At 34.2% G+C, this 26,117-nt stretch overlaps 2 protein-coding genes across 7 annotated transcripts in view; one reads left to right on the forward strand and one right to left on the reverse strand.

Annotated features, from left to right (window-relative positions):
- Positions 1-5,934: 5,934 nt before the first annotated feature.
- LOC135137518 (transmembrane protein 184C) lies at positions 5,935-8,131 on the reverse strand. The gene is made up of 8 exons (XM_064067203.1): positions 7,792-8,131; positions 7,646-7,682; positions 7,392-7,594; positions 7,259-7,333; positions 7,000-7,206; positions 6,846-6,945; positions 6,615-6,786; positions 5,935-6,564 (listed from the first exon to the last, which is right to left on the reverse strand). The coding sequence occupies exons 1-8, from the start codon at positions 8,052-8,054 to the stop codon at positions 6,344-6,346; spliced, it is 1,278 nt and encodes a 425-aa protein (XP_063923273.1). The 5' UTR covers positions 8,055-8,131; the 3' UTR covers positions 5,935-6,343.
- Positions 8,132-11,782: 3,651 nt separating this feature from the next.
- Positions 11,783-26,117, forward strand: part of Beta-spec (beta Spectrin) — a 34,516-nt gene continuing 20,181 nt past the window's right edge. For all 6 annotated transcript variants that reach the window (XM_064067106.1, XM_064067107.1, XM_064067101.1 and 3 more), the window contains exon 1: positions 11,783-11,933. The gene's annotated coding sequence lies outside the window, so the exon portion shown is untranslated. The remainder of the gene's footprint in view (positions 11,934-26,117) is intronic.

A 26,117-nucleotide genomic window follows, 5' to 3' on the forward strand; every position in this document is an offset into this window, starting at 1 on the left:
GTTTTACCTACCAACCGCAACCCTTGTCAACAAGCGTCCCCAACTTTCTCTTCTACCTGCAATGTATCGCTTCCGATTTTAACCACTTTGTACATAGACTCCGAACTGTCAACAACAAGTAAATACAGTGTTACACAGCACATGTTTGTGTTTCATTTATATCAATCTTTTTCGGTACGTATGTATGAATAATAATCATACATCCAACAGACGATTGTTCTGATTCATACCAACATCTCCAAAAATAAGTAAATTTATCGCCCGTTACAGTGTTACAGTCCAAATTACTTTACAGTCCAATAAAGTGGTAGATTATGGACTACTGGAAGTCTCATAAATGACATCGTTATGATTGAGTCAAACATAATAGATATTTATTTTATTAGGAGTTTAAGTGATACTTTATATAACGGAGTGTGGACGATCAAACGCCGAGCGATAGCGAGTGGCTTTAGATGGGACTCGTTTGGACTTAATTCGCCTCGCTATCGCTCAGCGTTTAATCATCCATACTCTACATTAGGTAGGTATTTGTCACGGGACAATTGTTGAAAAAAACGTCATAGCAACATGAATTACCATTTGTATTTTTATTAAGGTGAAGATAAAAGTACCAAGATTTAGAAATTAGAAATTGTACCATGTTAGAAATAATGTTGTAGTACGCGAGAAGAGAAGAAGAGGGCGCTCCAACAAGGGAGTTGGAGGGGGTGGAATGACGAAGAACGGATGCACGGACACTGGTTGCAGCGACGTCGACAAAGGTGATAACTTTTCTTTATCTCCAGAAGGTCTGTGTACTGCTGTGTCTGCTTTCTCTTTTTTTTTCAGCGAAAGGCATTGTCTCAATCAGTAGCGACAACTCGTGTCGGCGCCTTTGATCTTTCTGACCCGAATTTTAAGCCGTCATCGGTGGTCGTTGCCCAAAATATTTCTAGATGTCGCCATCCAATTTAAAAAGGATCACAAACGCTTCATTTTAAAATTGATTCGTGTACACAATTTACTACACTTTGTGCAAATGAATTTTTGGAAGAGACTTAAAAATAGTGTAATAACAATAACATTTTGTAACTAGTTGATATTAGAAACCACACAGTCTATTATAATAAATAATTAATTAAGCGCCCTATAACAGAGATGCAATGTTGAAATTTAGATGTGGCTTCTCTGATTACGATTTTATGTTTCATTAATTTCTTTTTCATGATGGTTGTAAATGCTTGTAAAATTCAACGTTATTAGAAAACGCTAATATAGGTACATTTAATTTTTTTACAAAAAAATTAAATAGTGAACAACGGTCCTACGAAAACGTGAACAACACTTTTTAAAATGTCTCTGTGAAAATGACATTTAACTGCAATAATTACACCGGAAGATCAGCCTTAAATCATCAAAACCAATGCATCTAAACTGCCAAATTTCAAATATTTCACATTAAAGTCACTAGATAACCAAAGTAGCAGTTCAACGTCCCAGTGTGTAAGAAAGAGAAGTACTGTGGTGACCGAATTTAAATCAAACTTTTCGCGCTGAAATTAATTGACAACGGCGCGAAATCACATTTGAATAATTTTAATTTAAAAAAAAAAGAGTTCAATCACAAAAAAGAAATCCTTAAACATAGGCAACCAAATATGCATGGATGGTCTAATGCACGTAGCGCTTAGGAGTTAGTTGCATGATCTTTGGGTTAGATGGCAGCACGTAGCGCTAGGGTAATTTCAGTTAGAGGGTTGGTAGAAAAACGGCATGGTCTGGCATTACGAATGTGGCTGTGTGTGTGTGACCACGTGGTAAGAGCTAGGTTTAAATTAGTTGGTTTGGTAGTTAATAAAACGGGAGGAAGCCTTTGTTTAACGACGATCAAACGTATTTTTCATAATGATACAGTTGTCCCCAACCCGCGCGGTAAATTCTTGCGCCCCTTTAATCGAAAATTGCAGACTTCCGGTCGGACGCGAACACGTGTTGTGAATCTGTTTCTTTGTTTGTAAATTCACCAATCAAGCTAGTTTTTCTTAATAGTCAGCTAGTGCAAACACAATTTAACAATCAGGATTATTTAAATTAACCATTTGCTAGAAAATTTCATGAAATTCACTTAGTCAGGAAAAACACCTTATGTTTAATTACGAATAGGTCTCTGGATGCATATACGTAAGTGTTACATTATAACACTTCTAAATTCTTCACACAAGATTGCTAATAGTTCATTTACGGCAGTTAAACAAGTTCATTATACTGCGGACTGGCGGGGGGTTATGATATTTTCTCCCCTTAGGTGGTTATCATCGTTATCACGATTAATTCATCGGGGCATGTTTCGCAACGCCAGATTGATTAATTAATTAAGGCATGCCCCCAACGCTACAGAAAATTTACATTACCGAGACGCTTTTTCCTCGCAACGATTTTGGATATTTACATCACCGAGACGCTTTTTCCCTCGGAGCGATGATTGGATATTTTTGTATTTGTTTATTATGTGTTTTGTTGGGGTAACCAGTTCGTAGTATTTTAACTTCTCAAAGTAAATTATTTTTGAAGTAACCAATCATTTAGATCATGATATAATTTGGCATAATGTAAACTCTTTGTTTGAACCGTTGATAAAGTGTGGCAAAAATTAATCTCATGTAAATTATGTTAACTCTGCAAATTTTCTACCTCATACAATATTTCTTAATCTCACAATTTTAACCTCAGCAATTTTATTTGTTGTATAAATTTAATTGAACGTAAATTTCATGTTCTACAGTTCTAACCTCACATAACATTTCTATTTGTACAAGTTTATTTCACACCAGATCTTTCGTCTCATAAATCCTTGCTAAGTTTTGTTTTGTAAATACTTTGTTGATGAATGTTTCCTATCATATAAATTATTTGATGTCCAACTTTAATCCCACATAAGAATTATTTGTTGTTTAAGATTTCACAAGATCGTATGGCGAATTTAAATGTTGTTTATTGCTCTTTGAAACTTTAACACTTGTTCAGTTGTTGTTAACATCAGAGTTATAAGAGATTGAATGTTTTAAAATGGAATTGAGGTTAAATGACACAGAAAACGTGGCAGAAGCGAGGTTTGGTTCCTAGTCGAGCTGGCGAGATTTATCGCGCCACCTGTACAAGTCCACAGGTTTGGATAGATTCAGGGGGCGGCCGCCGACGTTGTGAATTTCTCGATTTGGCCCAATAGTCGAGATCTTTGCGGGTTGGACGACCGTAATGGCCTAGTTCCGCAGGGCAAAGTTCGTCATGGGATATGCGTGTGGGGTAGGCTTTGCGATAGATAGAATCACCGTCGCGGGGGGAGAACAGTTCCAGACCGGTAGCTCAGACTCCGCTTATGCTACAACGCTCCAGGGGTACCTTTCTTGTGCTCCTGTTAACTGCCGTAACAAAAAAAAAGGGAAAGGGAGATCGGCCGCCACATGCCTGTAATAACTTGTGTACTTGCATCCAGATTACTTGATTCAGCTTTTGCTTTGTTTTATTAAATTTGTGATATTCAAATATTTGCATTGATTCCAAACAGATGTACAGAATTTCCGTTTGTTCGTTTTTCGTGTGTGTATGTTTGTCAAATTCGCGAGTGTTTTTCTTTCACATATCTTAAGGTGTTTGAAATGTAATAATATGTCGTCCGGGAATAAAACCAAAGGGGGTTTTTGCGCTGAGGGGTAATTCTTCGCAGCGTCTTTCCCCCTGTGAGGGTGGTGCCGTTTCTCCCCCTCCAAACCAATTTTTGTCTATTATTTCTTGCGCTCTCGACAGTGTATGCACTTGTATGAAAGAACGTCTTCCCGCCATTTTTCAAAAATAAAAAAAAAAACACAACGTAGGTTCCTATTTGTTAGACGATCATAGCCAAGGCCAAACTTTGAATTTTTGAATTTTTCGCGGGCCTTTCAAACTGTTTCAAGGTCAAATTTTGAGGCGGGAAGTTTGGGTTATCACAGTACCTAGTGTCCCTAGATTTAGATCTCTACAGGGACACTAGAAGTACCTTGCGTTGGGCGCCCTCATACGGTCACAAGACAAACGACCACCCATGAAAACGGTTCAGTAAAAATAGCGAGTTGTCCCTACTGATTGATATCTATACTGTGCTCCAGGTGTGAACACGTGTGAAGCATAGAAGGACTCTGCGATAGGTGTTGGTAAGCGTGAAGTCGGATTCCACAGGTATGTGTAAAAAAAATTCCTCGGATGTCCATTTTAATCATAAATCTCATCTCGCGGGGCTTTTTTGGACCATCGCTTAATTAGACACATTAATTTTACTAACATTATAAAATCTAAAGTATTCGGATGGCTTTTCCTGGATTTATTATTCGTTTGTTGTAAATTCTCATTCTGGAAAATTCCACGTAGTTTTCAAATTCAACCATTAAAAAAGGGAGAAGAGAAAGCGGGTGGTGCGCAAAGTATGGGGTTGTTGATCGGGAAATTTCAAGGGCGTCTTTTGTAAATTTTGTATTAATCATCGGGGATTCACCGAAAACATTGTCGATGAAACTGAAACCATGTTTTTTTGGTGTGTACTCCGTTCTTTATTTATTTATATTTATTGTTCTTTATTTTGTGTATTGTATGTGCTGTTTCATTTATTACTTATGCGTTTTTATTTATGTGTATCTTGTGGGGAGGCCGAGGGGTAATTTGGTTTGCCTAAATCATTTTAATGCATTTATAACTTCCATCGGCGCCCAGTTTAATATCAGATAAATTCTTTAATAAAATCCGCAACATAAATGTGGCTTAATTAAATGAAATTAATTAAATATTATTGCTTTCTTTACAACCCTCGCATTGGTTCAATAATTTCAAGTTTCAAGTGTATTAAGTTGAACTTTTAGTTAGAAATACGTACGAAATTGGTCGGCGGAGGCGGAGGCGGAGCTTGACCTAGTCCGGATTGAACATTTTTCTTCATAATTTTCTTTGTGCTCATAGGACTGTTTATTCGCAATACCGGATTCCACCAACGTGGGGAATTCTGGAAGGTGGCCTGCTGATAAAGGAAACTCTACTGGTGGCCAACTCTGTTTGTCACGCGGGGGATGGAGTATAGTTACGGTTACAGAACAAGTCATGAAGCAGACGCCTCAGGTCCCAACGAACACAGCATAGAGATAGCGTGGCGCTTGTGGGGGCACCACGGCATGATTGTACGTAGCTGTGGTTAGTGCGAAGAAACAGTCAAAGCTGCTAATAACAAAATCTACCAACACGACACTATAATAATCGGGGCATCGCCATCCATTTACCTTATCTAGGATTTTGCTCACTTAAATTTTGTATGTCATTCGCGGTATTTAAATATGTAATTGTAAACTGAATTTGATTTGATTAAAAGATAGAGGGGGTTTTCCAACTAGGAAACTAGGACCGCCAGGACTAGTTGATAGAGTTTTCCTTCTCTCAAAGGAGGAACCACCTTTTTCGGCCATTTGCTTGTTGTTGTGATATCTATTAACTTTATTTAACATTCTAAATACTTTGTCCACATTAAATAAAGAGATGTTCCCCTTCAATGCTGACTTTCAGTTCGCACACTCTTCCCGCTCCGCATTGCCAATTTGTATCAGAACGCATTCCGCCATTTCAAACAAAGTAGGGTCCCACGCTTGTTGACAATCACCGTTCAGGGCCACTTTTCAAATTTTCATGGGCTTTTCAAATTTTGTTTACACGTCGATTTTTGGCGGAATGTTTAGGTTACCACAATACACATTTCAGGAAGTAAATAAAAATTCGTAAAAATGATGTAAGTTCCAGGAGAAAACAATGAAAGGGACGTTAAAGAAAAATGTTCAGAAATCAATGCTGAGTTGCTCAATATTAATTAATTTTAAAGTTTCACCTTTTTGTGCGGCAGTGTAGTACCTATCTTGTGTAATCAATTAATCAGAAACAATATTTGTAAATAAGGTAAATAAATTTATTATTATTAGTACTGTACATATTCATACTTAATAAATGTGTATAATTTTATTCTTTTGGTTTAAGATTTCTTGTACTTAACTCTGTGGACACTTACTTTAAAACATCAATTTTCACCAACATGTAGCACCTCCTACAAAGTTCAAGCAGAATGAACACTTCTAATTTTCATAACATTACCCAAAATGTACCAGGCGCTTGACAATTTAATCACAGAATTTTGAAACTTTAATTTATAAAAAGAGATAAAAATATGCAATGTATCAAAATTGTAACTTAACTTACATAAATACACGTTCTAAAACATACACCTAAAAACTACATAGGCATATGTACATACATTTTACAATAAATTCATAGGCGTAAAAAATAGAAGTTATACGCTTTATAATCTTCCTTTACTTGCATCAACATCATTTTTGGTTGTTTGACTAGAACTTACTGCACCATAGTTTACAACTACATCATCGTAATTATTTTGGTAAAAACCTGAAGACGGGGCACTAGCAGCTCCATGTTGCGGAGATACTAAATTAGCATATTCATTGTCTCCTCTTGGTATTGTGTACATGCTTCGGCCTCTGATTCGGCGACTTATTGAACTACCTAAAATTTATCAAATAGCATTCTGCAATTGAAAAAATGAAAACACTTACTGACTATACCCAAATGTTCTTGGATGTCACTGTGCACATCTGAAATGTCCCACATCGCTAAGAACGCTTGACAACATGACTGATGTAAACCAGCCCTTGCATACGGTTCATAGGAGAAACTATAATGATGTGCTATAGAAGCCATGCACATTTCAATGCAAATTAGGAAATCCTGAAGTAATATTTAATCTCATGATAGCCACTTTTTTGTAAGTCAAGCTCAATCCTCACCTGTAACCTCGTCGACAGACTTAACCCATCTGTTGCAGGATCATTTGAACTTGGTTTAATTATATTGGTGTAAACCAATATATCTATTAGAACCCCTTGACTGGAATCAATAAAATCAGATTAGCGATACTAATATTAAATTATAATTACTTACAAGAATGAGAAAAATACGACAGCCTTGATGCATAAAAATTTTGGTAAAGGTTTCATTGGTCTTAGTTCTGCTATATTAGCTTTGTAAAACATTACTAAACAATACATAGCCATAAATTGAGATATGTTATTTACAGCTATTAAATAGGGAAATGCAACATTTCCTTTAAATTCTCCATCACCATAGACTCCAGACACTTTGCAGATACTACAAAAATAAATTAGTACATTGAAAACAAAAGTATCTATTATATGCTAACAAAGATATGATGGTAGTCAAAGGCCTCACAACTGTATATTGAAGAATTCCATGTTTGCAGATGTGAACAAATTCTCTAAAACAGTTTGCAAAACAGTTTTTTCAAATTAAAACAAAAGGTACTAAATATATACCTCCCCATTTCCCAGTCAGGTAAACAACATAATGGAAAAATATGTTTCACCTGAGGCTTTAATTCTAAACTTGCTTCAAGATCCATTTCCATATTTAAATAATTAAGAAGGAATTTCATAAAATTATAAATGACATAAGCTTCATAACATTCTCTAAGACTGTCTACATACACAGATTCCTTTGGATAAATCAATCCCAACCACTAAAAAAGAAATAGTTACCTGACATTTAAACAAACAAAAAATATACTCACAGCATTGATAGCATATATCGGAACCATCCACAAAATCCTGTTAAATAAAAACTGACTCAAGTTACAAAATTTAACAAAGTAATGTTGTTTTGTTAATTAACGTATCTGAAAACATGACTCACTACCCATTTCATTGTTATACTAACCTAATGATATGTTTCTGCAATTTTGGCTGTGTGTAGTGTATAACATGTTGAATAATTTCCCACAACGATAACGGAATAGCGACCCAAACAAAAATTCCAGCAATTAAAATTTCTTGATCGCGTTTATTAAAACCATCTTCTAGGGATTTCACCAAAAACAAAGGCACAAAAACTAGCGCCGCCAAAGCATACAAAAATATAACCAATGGTCTTATCCACTGTCTCCATCTTGCTAAACAATTTAAACAAATTTCAGAAGGCATTGTTCAAAACATTGTACATATTTGAAGTTTACACAAACATCTCTTAAATTTGACTTTGACAGATAAGATAAAAAAAGAAAACTGACAATATTCACATCTGTCACTGGAGAAAACGACGAAGGATGCGCCATCTATTAACTCCTCTTCGAAGTACAGTATCGTAGGCGACTGTTATGTATTTCAAAATAATTGTCGATCACTGAAAATTCGAAATAAAGTTCGCAGTGTATAATATCAAGTTGAAATTATGAAATTCTTTGTTGACATTTCAGTTGTCTTATCAGAAACACCGTGTGTCAGCCCGTGCTTATTTTACAAATGTTTATTATAAAGGCAATGTCCCTTTTAAATGAAAGGCTGCCTAAGGCAATTTGCCCTTGTTATCACGAACTTATTTTTTGCATTTTTTTTTAATCGTAACCACAACTGATAAAACTGACATCTTATTAGTTACTTTTTATATCCTGAGCGTAAGCTAAGGAAGTATAGTAACGGAGTCTATCGCACGAATGGCCAATTTTATATTTTCTCGACGTTTCATGACCCCGAAGGTACGAAAAAATTAGCCTTTCGTTTTCGTCTATCTGTTTGTCTGGCGCCTGTATGCATTTCTATTGGACACGTAGGTAATCACCAAAACTACTGAACTGATTGTTGTCAAATTTTGTAAGTAGGTATAGTCGGAATATCTTGCAGATGATTAAACGCTAACCAAAATTTGACCAATCACAATCATTCCCACGACCACTGGGATGACGCATATCCAATTTTTTTACAATTATAACAATTCCTGCAAAAAGTGAACACACAGTTAGAATTGGCAGATATAAAAAACTTTTCGTGCTTTTCTTGTGTCATGTCTTCGGACTTGTTCTGGTGATCTGGCCTTGATTACTCCACTAGAAGACTTGAAAAGCTGTTTGGAAATTTTTATTTTCTTATTAGCGATCTTCTCCACATAGTGTTCATAAACGGTGTATGGCTTCCACCTTCCAAATTTCTTGAAGATAAGAGGGTCCTCCCCATTTTCTGCCAGGATAGTGGCGGAGGACCTCCTGAAAAATGGCCCGTATAACTTGTCGAGTGTTCAAAAAGTCTTGTTGGATATCTAGTGTGTTAATTGACTTTCTTTTTATTGGTTCTTACCCTAGACCTTTCTGAATAATACATTTTTTATTGTTGTTGTTGCCATTTTCATTTGTTGGTACTTTTTGTTGTCACATTGTAACAACTGTAACTGGTGTGAATGTGTAGATAAGTGAAGAAAAAATCTTTGCTGCGGAATCGAACCACACATATCCCGTTTGCCGGGCAGGTGCCTTCACCACTAGGCCACAAAGCGTTTGATTTTTACTTCGCTTACCCATCTATTATTGTGCCGCCACAAATGTAATCATGACGCGCTGGTTCGCCGGGACTCAGTAGCGGGTGATAATCACTGAATTTAATCGTCACTTTTTCTATAAATACAATTAACGAAAACGTAATTAGTAAAACGGTTAAGTAAATGAGAACGGAAATTAACAGCAAAGTGCAACGAAGCAACGTTATTCTATTCTCAAATAAACAAAGTGCAGCCCGTAAGTGCAATGAATTCCCATCCCATATCAGCAGTGTTTTTACACAATATTATTGGTGTTTTAACTCTTTTCTTTTCGTATTATAGAATACGTATACGACGCCGACGGAATAAAATGTCGAATTTTATAATAAATTAATTATGATATTTCTATATGATAAATAAAAAAAATATATTTTATAATAAACAACAATTGAAAATACATGGATATTTACTTTAATTAACCCAATCGTCATCATTAACCATCATTTTGTCAAAAAATACAAATGCAACATATTTTTGGTTTTTATTGTTTTTTAAGAGAAAATTAATGACTTCGCCACGTATACGTGTTTAATGTATAATATAAACTGACAACGCAGAGTTCAAACTTCATCCGTGCGTCCCTGGGTCGAGGCACACACATTTGATTCGAGTCGATAAATACGATTTGTTTTATTAATAACCGGACACGTTTTTTCGACGTTTCATGACCCCTAGACCATGAAAAATACGTCTCCCGTTTCCGTCCGTCTGTCTATCTGTCTGTCTGCCGTCTGTTCGGATGTTTATGAGACAGGAAATTTCCGAAACTGCTGTACCGATTCTTGTTAAATTTTGTATGTATGTATATTGAGATGATCATGTAGATGGTAAAACACTAACAAAAATGTGTCTAATCATCCCTACCAACAATCGGATGACGGCACATCCAAATTTTACAATTAATTGTTTTTTAAATTTTATAAAAAAAACATACTCCTGTACTTGTTGTTTATGAATTCGTGTTGAGTTTTTACCCTAGATATTCAATTAAAGAAAAAACAAAAGTGTATAACAATGTTTTACAATTTAACTTTGAAATTTCAAAACAGAATGGTCTGAAATCTTGCAAGCGTGTGGTGATCGAAAATATGGTGAATCACTAATTAAAATCTATCTGTTTATGGTCCTCCAAAAAATGATTCTGTGATCCTCATCTTACATTTTTGCCTATTAAATGTTATTTAAATTTTTAAAGTAACATATTGCTGCACTTGTGATCTATGAATCCGTGCCAGTTTTTCCCCTAGACGTTCACTTCAAAAAATAAAAATTAGATTATTACCTTAAGCATGGTAAATCGTTAATCAAAATTTTTCGATAATGCTCTCCAAAATGATGATGTCATTTTATGGTTTTGCCGAATATTCTTTAAATTTTATAGAATTACATACTCCTGCATGTGTGTTTTATGAAACAGGGTTGAGTTTTTACGCCAGACATCCAGAAAGAATCAAAATTGTATAACAACATTTTACTATTAACTTGTAAGGTTGGTAGAAGCGTGGTAAATAGTTTATGAAAATTTATGCGTTTAGGTCCCCCTACCCCGCAAAAAGTCATGACGTCATCTTAAAATTTTGCGGAATGAAATGTCCTTCAAATTTATGAGTCTTTACGCTAGATACCTATCCATTTTTTGGGGGAAATGAACTGAGTGTGCTTAATTAATTTATCTCCTCTGGGGTGAAAAGATAAAATCAATCAAATTTCATTTGTTTAACCGCTGATACTCGTAATCTGAACTTGTTAATATGTATGTATAAACATAAATAGTGGAAGTTAAGCATGTACTGAGAAATTTACGCCCCCATGCTGCAGGGGCTGCGGGGATGTTATTTCACGTCACTGGTATTTACGTTGTAGAGGTTATCAGTGTTATCAGTGTTATCACGAAACGAAAATCGTAAAACAAATTTTATAATTTTTCAAAGACAGAAATTCTGTCGAAATAACTTTCGATCAATTTTTTTACATTATAGAGGTTATAACAACAAATGGCAAAATCATATTTCATCATTTTTCAAAGAAGCGAGATTTGTTGGGCTGTACTTCGCGGACGAGGAACGTTCTGTCTAAATTTCTTGTAAGTTATTTAAACGTCGCTCCCTTATGTTTTACCTAATGCCATTTGCGCAAGTAATGGGAAGCTTTCAAGATTGAACCAAATTTAACTTTAACATCCTCTTCGGGCCTACCCAGTTTCTTTTGAAACAATATTTACACAAGAAGTCGAGAATGAACCTGGCGCGTCCTCTGACCCAATTAATTTTGGAACTTGTGTTTCGACGCCATCTATTTGAATATCAAGTGCACTGGGCGTGTTAGGTAAATTATGCGCATGCGTAAGCGCACATCAAATGAGTACTCGTTGATAGCCGTCATGAAGGGCGTTTGTATCTGTAAAGTGGTGATTTTATAAAAATAACAGTGATTTTAACTGATGAACATACGTTTAACGGTGAAAACTACAACAATTAAAGAATAAGCGTCAACAGGTAAGTCATCATTTCACCGTTTGTCGCCCCAGCAACTCACACAGTTAATAAATCCTAACCAAGTATTAAAATGGCCGAATAGGTGTAACCAGTACCCGATTCATGTCAAATAATTCAGTAACGACTTACTGACGATAATTACTTTACTTCCAATGATAATCTTTTTGTTTGCTGTGATGACTGTGAGGATTCCTTTCGATTGTTAAGTCTGCAAGTTTGTTTCTATGTCAGTGAACTTCAAAGAGGTTTACAAACACTGACACAAATCGAACGCCGGGTTACTGCCCTTTTGGGGCTTCACGTTCAGAAATTTCTTTCAAATTAAATTTGATTAACTTTGCATAGATCACTTTAGTTATACTGTTTAGTATCGTTTCGCGTGAATCGTTTGAATTATTTGAGTCAAAAATCTTTTATTTTCAGCCTGTGATTTAAGAAATTTTCACCGAAATTTTAATCTCGACTCTGGACATGGGTCACAGTCCTAAAATAAAGTGTTCAATGACTAAATGTCACTTTACTTGATAAAGGCTAATGATGGCCTACAACTCTTCCATCTATTAATATCTGTGATGCGTGCATGAGTCATTTTAATTGTAAATAACATTGAAAAAATTATGTGAAGTTTTGCATAATCTCGCGAATTACATAACAAAAGCACAAGCACAAACGAATGGGATTTAAATACTATATTATCTAAAGTACTTGGGTGGTATTCTTAACGATTTATCAACTTATAAATAAGATTTGATTAAATGTTTGTGTTCGAAGCGCTATCTTACAAATCGTGTGTTTGATTTCTGATATAAATACAAGCAGGTGAATGTTTGGATGGTTACACAATTTTCTTATCGTTTTATTGTAATTAATTGTAAGGGTGTGACGGTGGTTGTTTCGCATTCCCATTTTATAATTTTAAATTGCTTTGGAATGTATTTTTACAGTTACGGAGTGAAGGTGTGCGAATTACGACCTAAAAATAATCGAAAGTTCAACGAATTTTTCAGTTTGTTCTGTAGAGAGTGATAATAGTTCGTTGTTAAATCAATGCGTGACCTATGAAATTACGTAATGATTGAACTTGATTTAACGGTTAAAATAGATTACCATAGTGATTTTTCTTTAACAGCAGATTGGTTTGAAAATCATTGTTTTGTGTTTAGTGCTGTTTGTATGAGTACTGTTTGAATACATTTTTTTTTTTAAGTTATTGAGTTGTATTTACAGGGAGTTTATTTGAAAATGACGAAACTGCATTATTAAGTATGTCATAAGAATGGCTTGATGCTTTCAGTTGGTAACTTGCATTTGAAGTGTGATGACGTGTTTATTTCGTCACAGCTAATAAACTGCGCTAAATTGATCAATTTAATTTCACATTTTGATATATTTTAAATAATTAATCAATGCGTACAAGTCACGGGTAGTATATGACGTCATGTGTCTACCACGTTTATCATACAAATTAATCGGTTTGAGAACTGTCAAACTGTCGGTTTGTTATTGTTTGTTGTATTTATGATTATGGAGTTACCAAAACGCTAATATGTGGCTAGTATCAAAAAACAATCCAGGAATAACATATACATATATACTTCGATTGTTTGAACACATAAAATGATGGAATCGGAACAAATCCTGAATATTACCCTTTTTACGTAGTACCATCCATTGAAGAACATTCAGTAACATTTTAGCATTGATTATAATTATACTGAACGGTGAAATTTGATGGTTGACAGTACAATACCCATTTGGAAGATGGTAGAGGAGTTGCTCCGTGTTGTAACCAAAACAATACGAATGGCATGAACATAGATACAATGTTTAACAGAAAGTATTGGGAAGTTCTGACCGCCCAATCGGCGTTTGCATCTGAAACTTGCGCATTAGATGGAAACTTGGAGAATAGTTTAGGAATTACTATACATATAACCGAATAAAGAGGTTCATTTTTTCACAATTATGGCTGTGGCACTATGTTAGGTCGTTGAAACCTCTCTGTAATGTCCACTTGTACCAATGAATTACGCAGAAATTAATCTGCAGAGGTACTGTGGTAATAATCAACAATGCTTATTGTCAGTTCATCACCAACTAATTGTCACATCATTGAAGACAAATGTGTTAATTAAGTTCATGATAATCAAGACTTTTGTATCTTTAGTACCTGCATGTAATACGTTATACCTTAAATAGAAGGAGAAAAATAAATCATTTACTACTGAAACATACTGTTCTCCTTTGTCTTTAAACTTCCTGATACTTTTGACACTACTTGCGTTGCAGTGAGCTAATTACTCAACCATTTTCAAATACCCATGTGTTATATATCACAAAGGATCCACGTTCTTATATGGAATCTAGAATGTTCTCTCAATTACAGTATTTCGAATAAGGGCTAATAGATGTCTCACTATGCGCCCCTTTTCTTTAGTTGTTGTCAGTATACAGTGCACAGTGCTAACTTCGATTGTTTATGTTTTTATACATCGAAGAAATGTCTATAACAATTTCTTTAATTTGAATGCGTTGTCTCCTCAAAACAGGACTAAAATTATTAATTAAGTCACAAAGGAGCAAAATGTAGTGTAGTTTATGAATTTGTGTTGTTTTTACCCATACATACGAGTATCTTCACTTCAACTTATAGGGGTTCACATAAAAAAAAAAATCTTCGGAACTACCGGACCAATTGTAATTAGATTTTATACGTATATTAGGAATGTCGTGTAGATGGTAAACCGCTAACCAAAAGTTGACTCAACATCCCCACCACCAATGGGGTGGCGGCATCTCCAAAATTTACAATGTTTTTTTTTAATTTTATAAAAAAATATACTCCTGCACTTATATAATAATCCGTTTTCATCCTACATCCAGATTTTTGTAAAAAGAAATCAAAATTTTATAACAAGATTTTGCAATTTAAGTTCTAAACCGCAAAACCGAATGATCTCAAATCTTGCAAACGTTTTAAGGTTATCGTAATCATGGTAAATCGTTAAATCAAAATTGATTCATTTATCCTAAAAAATTAACGTCATCTCAAAATTTTTGCCGTATAAATCTTCTATAAAATATGTAAAAAATTATGACTCAGTACGTGTGGTTTATCTCTACACTCATTGTTTTTAGAATTACTTATACAGGTTGATTAAAAAAAATAATGAATGAGGCAATTTATTTTATTGATAAAACCAATAAAGACTCTATATTTCCGAAAATTTGGAAGTACAGTAGTGTTATTAGTAGTACGGGGTTTTTGGCCATGGATTTCGAAATCCCGCTTCTTTGAAGTTATGCCTCTTTGCGACAGTTCTCACATATCATTAGTGTCATTTATAACCTATCATTTAAAGTCCTCGCTTTTATTGTTATATCGTTTGTCAAGTGTGAATTACAGTAATTCTCGTTGATCCAAGCTCAAAATAACAAACCAGTCGTTTTCAAAACGCTTGATGCTTGCGTACGAAAATTCTGTTTTTGTGCCAGGAAGCGAAGACCGCGAAAATGGTTTATTTTGTTGAACAAGATACTTTCATTGTTATGCGTTATTATCGTTATGGGACATTCGTAAACGGAGAGTTGTGTATTCTGTAACCGCTTGTAAGCAAGAATATGTGGCCAAATACCCTGATTTGCAAATTCAAGAAACATCGTTAGAGGCTCACATTAGAGACATATTTGTTCGAACTGACAGTGTCAACAATTTGAACAATGGGTCCAAAGCGTTGAGGAAAGGATGTTACAGAAAATCTTTGAAATTAAAAAGAGAGTGAATATGTACCTTGAACAAAATTGTGAACATTTTCAACATTTTCTTTGATGTTTAACCATGATAAATATCTTTATTTTTATTATAATGAATTCGTTTTATTTTTTAATAAGATATGGAAAATTTAGGCAACCAGTTATACGGATGCGTGTGATATTTCCTTGGGCATTTAGTAAAATTCGCATAAAGTGATACGCGACACGTTTCTATGATCTACTTCGACCCTGTCATCATATATAGAAACCCTGTATTACACTACATGTATCTAAATTGAAATACGTGTACCTGCAAAAATGTTGACGACGTCATCACAAAATTTTGTAGTGGAAAAACTCACTCAAAATGCGTAACACGTTTGTCTACTTTAACATTAAATACATATACTTACTTCAACTTACAAGGGTTATCATCAAAATAAAATTCACAAATTCAAATATTATCATTTTTCGAAAAATTGGATTCCAATGTACTGTAGGGGCGAGGAAAGTTCGACAAATTTTTTTCTTACTCTACAGTGTTGTTTTACACTGACAGTTATTAGGCGACAGCCATAGAATGAGAGGGACAAAGTTATAACGTTTCCTGTTTGGTTGGGCACGCCTTGTAAACGGAAATCTTAGAATGATAAAGATATAGCTTTCCTTGGGGTCAAGTATGTTTGCGATTTCTCATTCTACCCTTTCTAATTCAATGTCTAAAGTGCAAAACAGGAAACGGTGGTACCACTCGTATTTTCCAAGATCACACTATGGCGCTGTAACAACGCGTATCTGGAACTCGTATAAAGCCGCGTCCAGACATGTAGGAGGAGTTCGGTGAATACCGGCCATTTACTCGGCGAATGCCGAATAGACCAGCGTCGCCCGAATATTCCTACACAACACGCTACGGCTAGGGCGAACCCCGAACATTCGGGATTCGGCAAATAGCGAGCAACCCAACTATACATGTATAGTTATACCTAGGATTTCCTAAATACTGTAAAAACGTTCCATTTGTATACAATCAAATTTTACAATATCATTACGAGGGGTTGGCTAAGCTGTTCACCCACTGAGTCTCCCACCTGCTTGGCACGCGTCGCCTTTATTCAGCCAGAAGAAGGGTAGCTAAGAACCGCTCGGATTACTGGTCTTCTACCTGCACGGTTTTAAAATTGCAATTTATGGTGGGTATGAACCGCTATGAAGTTAACTGGTTCAAACCATCATAATATTTTATTGTATACAAAAGAAACGTTACTAAAATGCTCGGTGTTCGCTGAACTCCTACATGTTGGACACCGCGTAAAGCATTTAATTTGCCCTTGGCTGCTTTTGTTTTTTGTCATATTCTTACGCCTAAAGATCTATTGTGTTTGGTGCATTACCTTATCGTTTTAAAATATGTACGATTTTTTGCGTGGGATTTTCCTATTTGAAGCACAAGTTAATGTGGAAGCTGCTTCGTCTGTCTGTTGCCAAGGCGGCTTCGATCGAGTTCAGTCTACTTTGTAGATTACAATCTTCAATATTGCATTAGTTTGTCGTAATTTTTAATTGTTATTTTTTATTGCTAAAAGAAGTGTTGCAGAATCTGAACTGCACACTCATTTACATAATTATTGCCAATTTTCGCCTTTATCGCTTAGTAAATATCACTTACTTAAAGTAAATTTTAGGCCAACTGAAAATTTATTTTGTCATGGTCTGACGTACTGTTTATATTCAAGATAAGAATGTGAATAGTAATGTAAGGTAAACTCGTTTGAGTTGTACCCTAGTAAAATTTCATAGCGGATAATGACGGAGACGAGTATCGGTACGTTAACAATTGAAGAAAGATTTATAGGCGAAAAAGGCTCGTGTCTGCTGTACCAACAGAAGTTGTAACCGATTTCGTGCAGGGTCGGCTGTATTATCTCAGCACTAAATGGCTGATATTATTATACAGTCCAGGTAAACAGGTTATCGAAATAAATCCTACCAAAAAATATTAACAAGAATGAATAAAAAGCGACACTCTCATGGACGAGGAGGAAGTGATTTCTACTGCGTTCTTCAAAATGTGTAGTAAAGCAACGACGTACTGTCTGTTTTAGTGTAAGCGTACATCGCAGTTGTAATATAGACGTTTTTGTTGTCACATATTTCATACACATTTAGTCCTGTAACGTTAGTAACAAACACGTTGATTTTGGAGATGTACTGATAAATCACAAGTATAGACTCATATTTTGCACATTTTCGGCAAAATTTTGAGATGGCATCATCAGGGGGGAGTCGTAAACGAATAAATTTTGATCAACGATTTACCATGTTTCTAATAACGTTAAAACGTTTGCAAGGTTGCAGAGCATTCGGTTTTGCATTTTCAAACTTAAGTAGTAGTTACACGGTTTTAATTTTTTTTACAAAAATCTGGATGCCCAGAGTAAAAACTCAATACAGATTCATAAACCACAAGTGGTGTATGTGATTTTACAGTAAACTCACATGACATACATCTTGTAAAACTTTTATGACTTAAGCGGCTTTCAGCCAAAACACCCTTATAAGTCAAACTGGCTATTGTAAGCTTTATGGACCCGAGTCGCAAGGATTATTACCGTCCATTGTTGCCATAATGGAGCTGTGAACTGTGTTAAGTTATACAACAGCCAGTTTGACTTATAAGGGTGCTTTGGCTGAAGCCGCTTAAGTCATAAAAGTTTTACAAGGTGTATGTCACGTGAGTTTACTGTATAAAATTTCAATAACATTACTATTGTAAATTTTGAGGATAACATGGGTGGTGGGGATGATGAGACAAATTTTGGTCAGCCCGGTAGTTTAGAATATATTTGTCTAATAAAAATCGACACAGACGCGGACAGACGGCAGACAGTCAGACGGAAACGAGAGACTTATATTTTCATATTCTAGCGGCCCGGAAACTTCAGAAAACATAAAAATATCGAATCCCCGGTGGACCTCGATTACAATACTTCTTAGCGTGCGCTCGGGAAGTATGTCGGCACCGACACAAGTGGCGCTTCTTGTTCATGCTTGTTAATATTCTTTGGTCTTACCACTGCCTTTCTACTCTGTGCCGAAAGTGATCTACCGAATGCTTGACACAATTTGTGGCTGCGGTTCGGCAGTCGAAATTTTTTTATGGATTGATGCAATAAAATTTTCTTAGGGTACAACTCCAACGAGTTTACTTTACCTAGAAATTCGTAGGTTTTCAATACTTGTGTGTAGTAGATTAAAAAAAATATAATCAGTTTTTACAGAAATTAAATGTTCAACTTCTATTATTCTTTTATTTATTACTTTTAATTTTTACAAACTATCAAACTCATTTAACGAAGTAGGTGTATTACACTTATTCAGTTTTTATCAGTTATAATTTTCAATTTTTATTTATATGATAAAGATGATCTAAGCGCGTAGCAATTTAAGTAGTATTAACCAATGTTAACTAGAAACATTAATATTACATAAACACAAATATACTTCATCGGCGCGTATGGTGTGTTAAATGACATTGTTTAAAATTTATGTTGGCAAAAAAATTAAAACTAAAGTACGGTGTAAAATGTAGAATATGAAGAAATATACTGTAAAAATTGATTACAGTTACTGATAAATTATTAATTGATCTTACTAAGTTTTATCTAGAAATCAATATACGCCGTGACTAGTTTGCGTTGCTATTATTAACTTAAAACAAAGGTCTCTTTGGAATGAATCAATAAGTGTTTGATGAGATCACTTGCGATTTTCAGAGTACCTGTATAAATTGTGAATATGGATGGATACTTACTAAAGAGACGGTGCCAGACAAAGGGAGTTAAGGATATGTCGATCCACGAGTAAATAGTAACACATATTTCTTGAATCAGGGTAATATTTGTAAAAATAACATGGGCCTAGAAATTTTGTTGAATAGTTTCAGTTTTGTGTATAATACTATACCAATATTTTAAGACGGACGGAACTTTCTAAAGAACAAGCACATAAATTTTATTTTCTTATATGTATATCTTACTAACATTTTCATCTTAAAAATTAGTGTAATGTACTTTAGGGAATGGGTGAATGGATTATTTAACTATAGACAAAGAAGGATTCTATCTGTGTGTTTTTTCAATAAAATTTTGTGATGACGTTATCAACTTTGTAGTAGGGGAAAATATATAAGGGGCCAATTCCAAGTTGGATTTGCGATCCCAATCATCGCATTTTCCCTATAGCAACGGGGATTTGGATTTGCGATATCGCAAACCCAACTTGAAATTGATCCATCAGTCTGTTTAGGTACAGGCATATAGTGTTAATAACATTCCAGAATTTCAAGACAATTACTGACAAGGAATTTTTGTTTTAAATCAATAATATTGCTTCATTCATTATTTTTTTTAGAAATCCTGTCGAAGTAATTTTAAAAAAGTGTGATTTATCAAATCAAATTATTGAGATTACGTCATCAAGTTTTTATATGGGATAAGCAGAAGAATTTTGAGTAGCAGTTTATCATGTATGTGTTTGCAAGATATGGGAGTAGCCAATTTTGTATTTTCTATTCTAAAATGTTGTATATTTGAATATATTCCCAAAAATGAAGTTACTTGAAATTAAAAAAAAAAAAAAACAATAGTGGATGCAGCAACTAGAAGTATAGAACCATAGCTTGCGCTTGAAAACTGAAAATTATGTGGGTTCGCGGGGGTTTTGGGAGCATTAATGTTAAATTTGTATAATACGTTTTACAATATATTTGTTTATGTTCTGATATTTTTGTAGATGTTACAAACATATTTCTATGATCAGTTAGGATAGAAAAGACATAGATCGGTTTGATTCGAGTTACAAAGACTGTTCAAGGAATATCAAAATGAAATTAATTTGGTTTTTATGTGAAAAAAAAAAACAACCCACAATCTAAACTAAAATTTCTTAAATATAACTGTTCAGTTTGTCCAATGTGTTGACTGCTTCTGACGTCGAATTTGCAATCGTAGAATGTTTTACACGGCCAGTGGCATTTTACACATTTTTGGGTTTTAAATTTTAAACATTTCTTATTTGTTCAAACCGTGTTTAAAATTGCGTAGTTCCGTTATTCACTTGTGTTTCGTGCTGAACAAAGGTATGGTTGGATGAGTCAGTTCGTAGTTTGCCCATTTCACCCTAGAAATAAATGCTATGTTTTGGTATTATGGCACAGTTCGTTGAACATTGAACGGACAGAGAGCACATGTTAAGTCGATGCTTCCATTCTAAAACACCTGTCGACATGGACCTGTCGACTTATTAAATGCTTGGGAATGCAAGTGATGGCGTTGATATTGTCTCAGAACAGCATAAATGAAGCATGCTGTTTACTAGGAGACGTCTGGTGGTCTGGTTTAAGTATGTCTTCATTTAGTTTACCCACGCTTTAATTACAACGAGAAATAATATCGTTAAATTACTCAACGTGAGTACGGTCAAACACCCTTCTACTCATACCACCGTTGAATGTGTAGTAATAACTACACATCGTTTTGATTCAATTGAATGTAATTGGCGTCATCACTGATGGGTAATGTTGATTTGTATAGTACATGTTACCGTATCCACAAATCTAAACAGGAAAAATAATGCGCCACAGAAACAATGGTTAACTGTTTTTAATGTCCATTCACGGAGTGTTAATACTTTCATGGTTTGTGCTAAATATTTAGAGGTAATTTAAAATTACAACAAATGATGAAAGAAGAACAGCCAGATGATAAAAAATGGGAAGATAAAATTAGTGGTTAAAATAATAATTACGTTAATATTTTAATTAAATTATTTTATATTTTGGTTTTAATTGAGTTGCAAGTAATGCACAACAGTAGTTCCTATTTATAAACAACATATAAAGTAAAAGAAAAAATAGCAAAATCAAGTTGGGCTAGTGTGGGTCGAGAAATTTTTACTTACTATTTTATGAAGTTGAACTCATTTTGATTGTTGTACTCCTAATATTCAGACCTCATAATGCTGTGAATTTGAACATTTCTTACCAAAGACGACACAAATTAAAAGACAACAAAATAAGGCAAAATGCTATTAAAAATCATCCTTACGATAGCACATCTCGAGTTACACGAATTCACGATTTTTTTTAAATTGGTCGAAAGTTATTTGAATAGAACTTCCCTTGCCTCAGAAGTACACTGCGATAAATCCCGATTTTTGAAAAATTATAAGATTTGATTTTCGAATTTTGTTAAAGTAAGATATGTATGTAATGTTGAGTAAAGTATACACTATTGGACAAAAGTGAAGCAACTTTTATGCAAAATATTATTTTGAAATTTTTTGGTACAATGATTAATAACTTCTGTAATTGTTATCAATTTTAAAACGTTAGAGTAGGCTGCTGTTATCAGTGATAAAAAGATTCAAAACAATAGAAACCCCCGCGTTCAATTTTATTTTTGGCGTAAAACATTTTCAATTATTGACTGAAAAAATAGTTATAGCCGTTAATATCGACTAAAAGTTCTACAATAAGTTTAGTTTGTGCAACACAGTCAAAATTATCATGTCGAAAGGTAAACCGATTTGTCTAGAATTGAAGGAAAAGGTTGTTAACGCCTGTTTGGAAGGAAGAAGACTAGCAAACATTTCACCACTTTTTTTTTGCCTAAATACAGTGTTGCAAGAATTATTTCTCAGTATGACGAAAGAGGACATTTAGAAAAAAAAAGCCAAAACCAGGAAGACCAAGGAAAAGTTCAATATGGATGGATAGATCCATCAAATAAATCTCTCAAAATGGCCCTTGGAAATCCGCTCCGAGGATTATTGCTGAAACTCCTGAAGTAGAAGTCGGTACGTGAACAATGCAGAGAACGCTTATAGAAACCAAATTATTTACTAGACGTTCTGCCAAAAAACCACAAAAAACAGAATTCGCAAGAAACCATTTAAACTGTTTTGTTGACGATTGGAAAAATCGCTATAAAATATTTAATTCTGACGGAATGAAGCGTATAAGACACTTCTACAGTAGAACATGGTAAACGTCATTGGCTTCATATTTTTTGAATTCCTTATACAGGTGACTCAAAAAAATTAATTATTGATTAAATCAAGAACTGCGAAACCGAATGTTCAGAAATTTTGCAGACGTTTTATTATTGTAAGCACGGTAAATTTTTAATCAAAAATATCTGTTATTCCCCCAAAAAATTGATGACGTTATCTCAAAATTTTATCGAATAAATCCTATCAAAAATGTGCAAAATATGATGCGTTTATACTTGCGAGTGATCATGGTTGTCATTTTTTTAAAATTGCATATACGTGACTCAAGAAAATTAATGAATGAGTCCATTTACTTTATGAATTAAATCAGGAACTTCAAAGTCGAATGGTTTCAAATCTTGCAGGCGTTTCAAAGCAGTAGCCGCTCGTCAAGGGAGGTAGGGGAGGCAGTGCCTACCCTGGAAAATGACTATTAGTTTTTGTTTGAATATCTGTCAGATTCAAATATATATAAATAAAAATAAATATAAATAAAAATATATATAAAGATATAGCAAATAACTTTTATAGAATACTGTGATTTATTAAAACGCGTCTTGGTAACATATTTTGAAGTATGCGCTTTCGACAGGAATAAGCGCTGATCATCACCGTGTAGGCCAGCTTCAGACGGAGGCATCCTCAGATAGACGGATATCTTCAGCATGATTAGTCAGTGGTGCTAATATATTTTTGAGAAAGACAATAGTCAGCAGTGCTTTTTCAAAACGCCAGCGGAGGCACCAACGCCTACCATCGTAAGCCATTCAGATCGAATTTTTTAATCTCACGGTGAAACTGCACAATGCTGAACAGGGATGCTGAATGCATTTAGTGTGCATTTAGTTGTGCATTAATTAGACGCGAGAAAAGGTGTTCACTGCATGTGCATTGCCAAGGTTATGTATTAAAACTTTTAAGTTAACTTGAAAACATTAGGACAATGAAAATGCCAGTTTTGCAATGCGGATAGGAACATAAGAATCTCTAATTCTCTAACGACATTGTAGAATTTCTTATAAAGTTTAAATATTTAATCACGATTTTCTTACGACGAAAATTTAAGAACCTCTCATCCAGATTTGAGTAGAACTTTATTAATTAATTAATTGATTAATATATTTAAATCAGTCCTAGATCATATGAATTAATATTTAATGCTAATAAAGTAAATTCTGTAGTCTTTACACTTTCTCGTTGGTTTGTGTGAAGCAATTAAATATTTTTTATTCGAGAAGGGTATCTGTATAGAGATATGTTACTGACTGAGAGTTATTTGTATTGTTTTCATAAAAACGGATAAACAATCTGTTTTTTAACAAAAGTAATTGCGAACATGTTAATTAATACCTGGTGATTTTGAAACGAAAATGTTGCCTTCCCTAACGAAAAGACCACGAGCCGCTACTGTTTCAAAGTCATCGCAAACATGGTAAATTTTTAATCACTATACATCTGGTTATGCCCCCGAAAAAATGATGGCGTCATCTCAAAAATTTCCCAAATAAACCCTATTTAAAATGTACAAGACATAATGAGTCTACCCTTGTGATTTATTATTCCATTTATATTTTTACTTCCCGAGCGTAAGCGAGTCCATCGGCCGACTCTCGACTTTCATGACACCTACAGTACGAAGAAATAGGTCTCCCGTTTCCGTCTGTTTGCCGTCCCGGATTTTTATTAGGCAGATAATCTCCAAAAGTACTGGGCCGCTTGTTGTCAAATTTTGTATTTATATTAGGAATATCATGTAGATTATATTTACTTATTTCCTCCAAAAAAAAGATGACGTCAGCTCATGATGAGTCTATACTTGCAATTTATCATTCCATTCATATTTTTTGGATTTGCATATACAGGATGACTCAAAAAATTAATGAATGGGTGCATTTATCTTATTGATTTAATCAGGAACTACAAAATCGAATGTTTTGAAATCTTGGAGATGTTTTAAAGTTATCATAAGCATGGTAAATTTTTTATCCAAATGTATTTGCTCATCCCCCCTAAAAAATTGATGACGTCACCTCAAAATTTTGCTGAATAAATCCTATCTTAAATGTGCAAAGTATGATGAGTCAATACTGCATTAATATTTTTTAGATTTGTTTATACGGAGTGTCTCAAAAAATTAATGACAATCAATTTATTTTATTGATTAAATCAAGAATTGCAATACTGAATACCTTTGCAGACGTTTTGAAGTTATTGTTACGATGGTAACTTTTTGTTCAAAATGTATCAGTTTATCAACCCCAAAAAACTGATTACTTCATCCCAAAATTTTGCCGAATAAATCCTTACGAAAATTGCAAAATCAAATTTTAAAGAAGCGGAATTTGTCGGATCATACTTAAGGACGAGGGAAGTTCTGTTGAAATAACTTTCGACCATTTTTTTAGAATTGTTTATACTGGGTAATTAAAAAAAATGAATGAGTCAGTTTATTTTATTGATTAAACCAAGAATGGCTCACTCCATTTGCCAAAAAGTTTTGGAATATGTACAATAGGTACTGTTATTATTAGTATTAGACTACACTTATTTAAATTTATATACATATCCTTGCAAAAGTGTTGACGTCATCAAAACAAAAAAAAAATGGAAAGGAAAACCCACTTGAACGCTTCTTTACATTTAGCATTACTTTATTTTAACTTATAGGGGTTCTCATAAAAAATAAAAATCACAAAATCAAATTTAAAAATTTTTCGAAAAAGCTGGATATGTTTTATTGTACTTCAGGGGCCAGAAAAGTTCGGTCGAAATAACTTTCGATCTTTTTTTTTTCCAAAAATCTCGATGTCTAGGGTGAAAACTCAACAAGGTTTCATATGCCACAAATGTAGGAGTATCGTATTCTATAAAATTAAAAACAAGTTTACTATTGTAAATTTTGGAGATGATGTCATCCCATTGGTGGTGGGGATGCCAAATTTTGGTTAGTCATAAAATTTGACAACAATCGATCCAGTAGTTTCGGAGATTATCAGTCTGATAAAAACCGATTAACAATGAAAAAGAAACTTCGATATTTTTTTATTATACTCAGTAGGATAATACGACTTACTAGCATATAGACATTTTATTATGTTATATTACATATTAAAAAACTCAAATTTTGTAGAAGTAAAATAAAATTCCCAAGACGCTGTCTGTAGAGTTTGAAATCGTAATCTGTTTCGTTCTATTTGGTTTTCTTGTATTCGTATATCTTCATGACAGGAGGGGGAACAACGAGTCGATTGTTTTCATAATGAATCTTTGTTTTACTTATGTTTGTCGTGCAGATTTCCACCAATTAAATTGTCCTGATCAGCAGTCGCTTCCTTGGTCCCTGATCCGTCTCTCCTCCAACTTGACCTAATTCGTCCA

The sequence above is a fragment of the Zophobas morio genome, unplaced genomic scaffold (genome assembly GCF_036711695.1).
Source record: "Zophobas morio isolate AGI-343-1 ecotype UQ-CSIRO unplaced genomic scaffold, CSIRO_AGI_Zmor_V1 ptg000029l, whole genome shotgun sequence".
NCBI lineage: Eukaryota > Metazoa > Arthropoda > Insecta > Coleoptera > Tenebrionidae > Zophobas > Zophobas morio.

Excerpts from the sequence above, each read along its gene's own strand:
- LOC135137518 (XM_064067203.1), bottom strand. The coding sequence starts at position 8,054 with ATGCCTTCTGAAATTTGTTTAAATTGTTTAGCAAGATGGAGACAGTGG. Across the intron at positions 7,207-7,258 it reads TTGACTACCATCATATCTTT|TATCTGCAAAGTGTCTGGAG; the intron begins GTTAGCATATAA and ends TTATTTTTGTAG. Across the intron at positions 6,565-6,614 it reads AGAACATTTGGGTATAGTCA|GTAGTTCAATAAGTCGCCGA; the intron begins GTAAGTGTTTTC and ends GATAAATTTTAG.